The following is a 9,553-nucleotide window of genomic DNA, read 5'->3' as shown; positions in this document are numbered from 1 at the left end:
AATACAAAATATTAAATAAAAAAACATTATCGAACTAAAATATAGTACATTAATTCCATTGAAATAAAAATAAAATAATTTCGGTCATTTTTGACCGACACTCGAAGAGCACCACAGGGTTAAACGAATTTGTCAAAAGACTGTGCCAATAATCCCCTGTATGAATTTTGAAAATAATGACATTTAATTAGGCTCACAGACTCATTTTTAAAGCTCATTTTTAAAGCTTCATTAGTTTCATGCCTAGTTGTGGTCTAGTCTAAAAACCACACAGATGCTGTACTCTCAGCCAGGAAAAAGCAAGAGCAGAAGACTGATAAAAAGCGAGGTGTGGTGGTTTGCTACAAGAAAGTGTGCAACTTTCATCTCAACTGTCATCATTTTTCACAGTACATTTTTGCATATCTGCTATGCACATTTCTGCCACACCCAAAGGTCTCTCGCTGCTTGCAAATTTAGGATAGAGACTAAATTAACACTATCTTTGTCGTATTTCTGACATTTTACATTTGTTTGATTTCCATCACTGGAAATCATCTCAGAGCATCTCTGACCACTGTATAAACCCATAAAAGAGGCACTAGGACCCTGCAGCTGAGGATGACGGAGAGAGAAAGGGCTGGCAGAGACAAACGAATGAGCTAAACAAGACAAACGAAAGAAGGCACCAAGGAACTCAGTGTAGGAGACAGAGAGAGATCAGATAAACTGAGACTTCAGATAAATGGCATGGAGGCTGAAGAGAGACAAAGTGACAGGTCAAGATCCAGCGGCAGATATCAGGAGGAGTGGACAAACTAGAAGAGGAGGAGGAGTCTGGTCTGAGAGGAAGCTAAAAAGAGAGGAGCGCGAAAAGGAGCCCTTCAAAACAGAAAAATCCTTTCTGAGAGGACCACTGACATAGATGTGGAATAAACTGGAGCCTGGCAAAGGGGACCTCGACCGGCAAAAAGGAAGAAAAAAACATCACCACTGAAGGAATTACTGAAAATATAAACAGACGGAAGTGTGCAAAGGCACCAGGGATAAGCAGAAGACAATCAAACACTATTAAAACAGAGAAGAAGTGGAGATACCACCCACAGAGAGAGACTGAGTATACCACACACACAGGGTTTATCACAGGTAATCACACCGCAACTCAGCAACAGACACTAACAATCAACAAATACATTCACACAACCACACACATGTATTTATGGAATACACACCTACACACAGCGGGTGACTATAACACATACGCTGAACATCCATAACTCAAGCTCAGACAGTTTAGACTATACTCAGGAGGCACAGAGGATCTTGGCTGTCAGAGGACAGACTTGACTGTGAATGGGTAGAAGAGAAGCGAGGCCCTATGGACAACTCACATGGCTCTCCGTGCTGAGGACAATCAAAACATGAACTAATCTGAGGACGGGTTTTCTTCTCCATCTCAGAAACCACCCCGGAAATGAAAGTAGAGCATTGGTAGATCACAGAGCAAGTCATCAAGTCCCACTATCAGCTAAAGGACTCTTGTTCACACTTTGAAGACCCAGCACTCTTCATTTCTCACCTCCACTTTTTGGATATCCTTGTTTTCTAAGGACCGATTCCATTGCGTTACCCTCTGGGACTTCTGGTCACATCGCTGGTTTGGAATGGAAATTGTGCATTGAGATATTAAGAAGGGGTTGAGTGAGTTAGATGTTTACCTACTGACACTGCAGGATGAAGCTCAGGCGTGGGACGAGAGGGGCACTGCTGGCCTTTCTGCTGAGTTTACTGATGACCGCCTGCTCCACACAAGAGAGCGAGGAGAGTCTGGAGCTCCAGGAGGAGAACAACACCGTCAGCACTGAGAGCCCTGTAAGTCAAATGCCATACACACACCTGATCTACACCTGTTAAGACTTACACAATGACACTGGGAAATCTCGTGAATCAAATCTTTGAGTTGTACGATATGGGTGTGAAAATCACTAGACATGAGGGAATATTTATTTAAAAAACAAACTCCGCGTAAACTTGTGTAAACAAACTCACAGATATATGAGCTTGAAAATTTTAGCAGTCACCAGCTGCATTAATACTACAGTGCATCTCATCCTCATGGACTGCACCAAATTTGCACCAGTTCTGCATATGGTTACATGTGGTTTGTCACTGCAAAGACGTTCAGACCAGTTATCCTTCCTGTCTCCCATTTACACTGGCCTCTTAGGCCTCTAACATTACGGACATTGCAGTTACTGATCTGCTCACATCTGCAGTCATCATGTCTCCTGCAGCAGGACTATGGCATGTCCACGGAGGTGATCAGGAACCATCTTTCTCCTGGTGCTTCTCAAAATCTCTTTAGTGTCCTAAGTTATTGTAACTGTGACCTTAATTGTCCACCACCTGTAAACTGTTAGTGTCTTAAGGACCGTTCCACAGGTGCATGTGTAACAATTGTTTGTGGTTCACTGAACAAGCATGAAAAACATTGTTTATAGCCTTTCCAATAATGATCCTGTTTTTACAAAATATAGTATCCCGAAAAAGGGATGTTTCTTTTTAGAGGGTGTATATATATATACACACAAAATTAAATGGAAAGTATATGTATAAATGATAGGATATATGCATGATCTAATGATATGATATATGTAGAATGATCATAAAAAACGGGTCCCTTTCTACATTAAGAGTTTGCATATTTGCTGTAGTGAAAGTTTGCTTGCATAGTTTAAAGCCCTGAGATGCTTCATTTTTACAGGAGACTGTATACTCTGACATAACCATCGTGAGCCCCCACAGGACATGGAAAGACTTTAGGGACAACGCCAACAAGGGTGGAAATAAGAAACCGAAAGGAAATAGAAAACTCTCCAAGGTAATTTCTGCTTCTTACATGCCATGTTAAATGTGAATATTAATGCATAGAACAAGTGCATTGATATATTGAACAAAGGCTTTATAAAGTCGAGTGCATCTGCATGAACACAGCACACACAAATAAATCTAATGAGGCCTTATGTGACAACATGTCTACTATGAGAACGTGTCTAATCCTTCACCACTTCAAATGGATTTGTCTAATTATGCAATGTAACTTGAAAACTTTCTACATGTCTAGCATGGCCTTCCAGGTCCACCAGGCCCTCCTGGTCCCCAGGGGCCTCCTGGGCCTCCAGGCCCCCTACTGCCTCATCATGCAGAGTTGATACAGGACTTCCAAGTCAAACTGAAAGGTATACTGGGATTTTTGGACATACGCCCATTCACACACCATTGCCAATTGTGCCACACAAAACAGAAAAGAAATCTCATTATACATCCATCTGGCAGACCTGAGCAAGATCTACAACTGGTTAAGATTCCTTTTGATAAGTGGATTCAGATCACCAGCTAGTCAGGACAAAGTGTCAGATAACAGAGACATGGAAAATGTACAGAGAGGTGGGTCTCCTGGACCAGGATTGACAACCACTGTTCATAGTGTTCATAAGCACTATTGTGACTTTATAGGTTGTAGGTTGCCCTTTGGTCTACACCGTGCACCATCTAAAGATTCAGTGCACTTGTGCAATAGTTTTTTTCAGAGTGATGGATTCAAACTACACAAAGACTCCAGATGCAGGTGCACAAAATAGTTATACTGGTATTAAGTATTACGTTTTGACATCAACACCTTTCAAAGAGTTTGTTAAACATTGGAATATGTCGGTTTTTGTGGTCTAACAGCTGTACATGTTTTTGTTTCGGCTAGATCACTTTCAGCATTGCTTGATGTTTGGGATGTGTGTTGTCATGCTCATTTGTTGGGGCGGCTGCAAGTCTGTTTGTGGGCTGGCCTGATCTCTTAATAGGTGTAATTTTCCAGGACGTGGATTTGACTTGGCCTGGCCAAAGAATTCCACGGATTCCAGATTCTGTGTGTGTGTGCATGTGTGTGTGGAATGAGTGTTGGAGCATTGCCAGGAAAGCAGACACAGGTCTGTTTGTGCTCTGGTGCAGTGAGCTGCAGGCTGTTCTGACAGCAATATAAAACATAAAGGGCCTTATTCACACAGAAAAGTGCAGTGGCGCCGCACGCTTATACATTCTAGCATTCTCATTCCCTCACACTTCCATCCACTCTGTCTGCTCATGCACACACTCACACACTCCAAATATTTACATCTTCTCTTCACCGTGAGATTGTTTAATGAATTTATTTGCAGCCAAGTGTCGATCAAAGACAATCTCAACCATTTTCCACTGGCTGTATTTCAGTGTTTCTGTGTCTGAGAGAGTGCATAGTCTACTGGGTTATACCTTGTCCCGTGTTAAACAATGTAGTCAGATGGGAATTAATTGTTCTTTTGACAAAGGAACATTACAATCCTGCTATTATCTTTCAACTCAGAGATGGTAGGAACTCACTGTTTGCTCTGCGATCAACCTCCTCGTGTGGCCACGGCTTTCCGTTGCCGACTGCACCACAACCTGCTGGTCCACCGTCGCAGTCTGCAGGAGCTCCAGCCCTTCAACACTGTGAGTGGATAAAATCCCTTTCAAACTACAAACAATTTTTCTCCATTTTATTAACCATGATTTAGCATCCCCAGAGCTGAGAAATTAAATATAATCTCTTAATTATGCTTTCCTTTGCCTGAAGTAGCCCTAACTTCTAGATATATTGGTTTAGCAGCAATGTTAGCGTTGGCTGATGGTGAAACAGACTGGCAAAGCAGTGGAGAAGGGTTGGCGAAGGATCCCCAAAGACATATTCAATAATTCCATTTCTGTGTGTTTTCCTCAAACAGCCCTCAAACACAGAGCAGTTCCATCAGAGAGGACAGGGCTTTAACGCCAGCAGTGGCCGGTACACGGCTCCAGTGTCTGGGTTCTATCAGCTCACAGCTAGTCTGCTACTCGGTACGTAGTTCAAAAATCTCCTCAATATTCAGACTTGTTATCAACCAATATGGTTAAACTTCATGCTCCTGAACTTGAAAAAATAGTAACAGCCTTAGTTTATATTAAAACATTGTGCTTGGCACACTGTGCTTTTGAGAGAAAATCGACATCACCAGCTCTAAAACTTAAAGTCCTAAAACAGAGATTGCATCTACATTTCTGTATACTAGTGCTTGCTATATATTGTCAGATTGTGGGAAAAAAAATACCTTTAGACTAGCTTTTCATGGGCAGTATCTTCCAACCTTCAAAAGTACTCCCACTGTACTTATTTACATGTATTTGTACCCTATCTAACAGCGATGGGCAACTCTTGTTCTGGAGGGCCACTGTCCACTGTCCAATTGTAGTGGAAATTCACTAATTTATAGTCAAACAAAGGTTCATAGTGCATATTTAAGGTATAGGGGATGTGCAGTAGGTGTACGTTTGAGGGAACTGCCTCAGTGACAAGCTGTTGTACCCCTAAAGGTATGATTCCCAGCTTTGGACACTGGCTCGCAGATCTTTTTGAATCTGATGGCTCCTCACGTAGCCTTATGGGATAGTGTCCACGGGTTGCACAATGGTGTCTGTGGACACAGTATGTCATACAGCAGGGGTTCTTATCTCTGGAGTTTAGCTGCAACCCAAGGATTTTTTTACAACTGGTGTGCCTGACGTTGTTTCCCGACTGCTTATTAAAGGTATTTTACCACGCCAGTCTTACTAAGCAGACAAGGGCACGCCTGCCCATTGATGGTCCTCGGGGGACCTTTGCAGACTTTATGGAGTGGGTGCTGGCCACCTGTGGGTCACACACACATTCACTCCAGCCCCTGATCTGTGGCCAGAGTCCAGTGATGGCTGTTTGTCACCATGGTCATTATCAGCCACATACTGTGACAACATCCCCAGTAGATGAGGATTCAGGAAATTAGTTTATTAGAAATTAACTGTTGGCATATTTGTTTCACATCGATGTTGTCCAGTTTGTCCTGGTGGACATGGCACACAGCAATACTGTTTCTCACTTGTGCCATTCTTGTTCTGGGCCATGTTTTCAGTCTCTTAAGAGCACTGAAACTTCTTTCAGCCCCAGCTGATGAGACTAGGATGACTAAAAGCAGCCTGACAAGGGTTTCAACTTGATCAAACGAGACAAGACCAAGCCTTCAACAGACCAAGTCCCCTAAACATTACCCTCACAGAAACCTGTGCAAAACACTAGATTTAAATAGAAACATGATTTGGCAGATTTATAAGCCTTTTAAAATAGTGAGCACACATAAAATAGCCGGTTGTCACAATCTTTCACTATAAGTGCCACTAGAAGAGTGTACAACACACTAGCATTTAGGTTTGCCACTTATCCTGCAGTTGTGTCCTATATTGGACAAAAATGCACTGTCCCTGAATCAATATGTGACGGGATTTACCCCTTATTCTCGTGCACAGAACTGTTGATTTCTCCCTCAATTACCGCATCTAGGTTTCGGAGGAGCTTTGCCGCTTCGCACAACCAAATGTAGCTACGGCCTCTGACAAGTTAGAAAGAAAAACAATGGCAATCGGATTAACGATGTGGGTTTCTCTATTAACCGTTTGTGTACCAGGAATTGCGCATTTTTCACAGAACGCTCTTGGAAGAGATTTTTGATCAAAATTATTGCTAGGGACAAATCAGTGGTCACTGAATATTGGTAAGGACACGTCCCTGGCATCCCTATTAAATTCTACGCCCCTGCCATTTAGACAGATAGGAATATATAATGGATAAGCTTCATAGCATAATTCTGCAAGCTGAAGCACATGCAATGCCTTATTCCTGATTGCATCATGCTGTCTCTTAGAGAGTGTGTGGTAAATGTGGCCCTTCCAACAGTCTGTCCTTCAGATAAAGCTCAGTGGAACAGGGGTGGGGTGCCTGTACTACTGAGAATGGAGTCTGCCTGTCACAATCCCTTTAACTTTGCATCATGTATCTGTGTTTGTGTTTACTTAGAATCCAATGAGTCTCAGAAGAAGCCTAATGCCAGGCAGAGAGACAGTGTCAAGACCTCCATATGCATAGAGTCTCTTTGTCAGAGTAATGTGTGAGTAGTAATGGTCCATGATCATGAATAGCACTGACCGTTTGACCTGTTATTATAACGCCACACATTCAGTCAAGCAAACGTGTCCCAAACCATGATTAACGTGTTTATAATGATGCAGGTCTCTCGAGACTGTGACTGGAGTGAGCGCCACAGGAGGAGTATTCAGTATTCTCCTGACCGGTACTCTTTACCTACAGGTACGACTGACTGACAAGCTTAACACAAATCATAAGCATATTTAACTGAACAAGAATTATCTTCAATTATCTTCAGTAATATCAATTACTGGAATCCGTTGTGCCAATAATGCTAAAAAAAAAATTAAAGGCCTGGGAAAATGTCCATATTTGGGGCATCTTTTTAATTTCATCTGACCTTGACAATATGATTAATCCCTCTCAAAACCCATGTATTATGCATATACATTATTGCCCTCTTTCTGTAATGTGATGCTCACTTTTTGGCTAATTTATTCAGTTAATTCAACACATTATATAAATGTAATTCATACATCAGCCTGTTCTCATGTAAATGCGTCTCTATAGCACGCAGTGTGTTTATCGTGCAATTTATACGCGAAAATGAGTTTTTACGTGCATTTGATACGTAATACACACGCACCACACACCACTAATTCTACCCAAACGTATAATACACACGCACCCCACACATCCCTACTAAACCTACCCTAACCAACCCATTCACGTAAAAACTCATTTTCGCGTATAAATTACACGATAAACACACTGCGTGCTATATAGACGCATTAAGTGTGATCGGGTTGCATACATACAGTGATTTAAATACACTTTCTCTAAAATGAGCATGGTTGTAATTTCTAATTTCAAATTTACTTTGAATATTTCTTGATGTTTAAAGTCAGGGTCGAGCAACTGTCCTGATATCATAACGAAGAAAAAGACACTATTAAAGAATACAATTTTAAGTAGTTTGGAATCTTTTATTATTATTTCTTAGTCATGTAGTGCTGTTAGCATGCACAGACCCTCATCATGATGGATTCAAAAAATCACAAAACCCTCATGACTGTGAGTCCAGGTCAAGAAGACTTTTCAAAATATCTTAATTTGAAGTTTTTATGATAAGTTAGTTCAGCTTGTGAAATGTCATGTGGCACAACCACCCAAAACCTAATGATTTATGAATTCATGCCTTTTTACCTTGAAAAATACATTTAAAATCTTTGTAAGAAAAATAGGTTATTACTTTATACTTGACGGTTACACCACATGACAATATCATTACATATACACTCTTCTTGAAAACGGTGAACCAATACACCAAGCATAGCTACAAAGCATATATCTAATAACTTTTCTTCTTCATCATGGACCATAAAACAAACAAAAGCTTCATTAATGTGTATCATTTCTTTTTCCACAGGCTGGAGAGTATGTGTCTATTCTCATTGACAATGGGACGGGCTCAGCCCTCACAATCCTCCAGGACAGTCTGTTTTCTGGCATCCTTTTTGGAATATGAGGACACCGACAAAGCACAAACCAATAAAAAACAGAGTTCACTGTGCTGACAAAATACACATGAGGTATTCAATTATAATAATAATAATGACATAATGAGCATCTAAGAGACTGTGTATAAGGATCTTTACCATTGTTGCAAATAGCAGCGGGGTTGCATTGCTGCATTTCTTAACTAAATAATGGCAACTCTAAACTGTTCATAGAGGTGTATGTATTTTTTCATGTGGTATGTTTATGCATTCCATTCTTAATAGGGTTGAAGTTTTATTTATTTGCATTTGCTTTTTTGAGACAATATTGATATTTGTGTATATTTGCAATAAATACTATAACTGCTTAAACCGTCTCTGGGAATTGATTTCAGTGAATTCAGTTATTTGAATAAATCAAAGAGTCAAATCAAAGAAAGTGTTTCAATATGCATTTTAGGCTGAACAAACCATCATGTTTTCCGATTTATAACTGAACTTTTTTGAAAACAGAAACATTTTCGTATAAATATTGCTATTATTCAGCTTTATTTTATTATTCAATGAGTGTAATTCAGCTATAAGCAGCTCTGAGGAAAACCGTGATGCTGTCAGTGTCAGTGCAGTCAAATCAATCATGTTGATGAATAATACATGTCCCTAACTAAGCAAGCCAAACGTCTTAAACCTTGTGTGTGTTATTGCCACTAATAAAGCAACTACTTTTGCAGGATAAATGGGCTGGACTTAGCAAGCGGCAACTTATTTTTGTATCGTTTCCACCGCATTCTAGCAATAAAAGGAAAGCTACATTTATTACACAATTAACATACAACTCTAAATATTATTTGGTAATGGTTCTGAGTTTCATTGTGCCTGAACAAAGACACAAACACTACATTCAGCGATGATGAATGTAGACGATATGTTCCAGTAGTGGATGGGGATGAGGTCATCATAATGGAAGAGTGGCGCCTGGTGTTTGGCACTGTGCCCTCTCTCTCTCTCTCTCTCTCTCTCTCTCTCTCTCTCTCTCTCTCTCTCTCTCTCTCCCTCTCCCTCTCCCTCTCCC

At 40.7% G+C, this 9,553-nt stretch overlaps 1 protein-coding gene across 1 annotated transcript; it reads left to right on the top strand.

Moving 5' to 3' along the window:
* The first annotated feature begins 648 nt into the window (after window positions 1–648).
* Window positions 649–8,850, top strand: LOC306998874 (erythroferrone). Its single transcript, XM_079613249.1, has 8 exons — window positions 649–1,851; window positions 2,744–2,860; window positions 3,104–3,218; window positions 4,376–4,503; window positions 4,776–4,887; window positions 6,914–7,004; window positions 7,126–7,204; window positions 8,412–8,850. The coding sequence occupies exons 1-8, from the start codon at window positions 1,714–1,716 to the stop codon at window positions 8,508–8,510; spliced, it is 879 nt and encodes a 292-aa protein (XP_079469375.1). The 5' UTR covers window positions 649–1,713; the 3' UTR covers window positions 8,511–8,850.
* Window positions 8,851–9,553: the final 703 nt, after the last annotated feature.

The sequence above is a fragment of the Phoxinus phoxinus genome, assembly GCF_949152265.1.
Source record: "Phoxinus phoxinus genome assembly, chromosome: 5".
Taxonomy (NCBI): Eukaryota; Metazoa; Chordata; class Actinopteri; order Cypriniformes; family Leuciscidae; genus Phoxinus; species Phoxinus phoxinus.
Note: the sequence above shows the minus strand (reverse complement) of the source record. Positions and strands in the feature narration are given on the sequence as shown.

What these genes read in the sequence shown, in the direction of transcription:
- LOC306998874 (XM_079613249.1), top strand. Translation starts at nt 1,714, where the DNA reads ATGAAGCTCAGGCGTGGGACGAGAGGGGCACTGCTGGCCTTTCTGCTG. An exon ending in CACAGCTAGTCTGCTACTCG is followed by an intron (nt 4,888 to 6,913) that starts GTACGTAGTTCA and finishes GTGTTTACTTAG; the next exon opens with AATCCAATGAGTCTCAGAAG. An exon ending in TCTCTTTGTCAGAGTAATGT is followed by an intron (nt 7,005 to 7,125) that starts GTGAGTAGTAAT and finishes ATAATGATGCAG; the next exon opens with GTCTCTCGAGACTGTGACTG.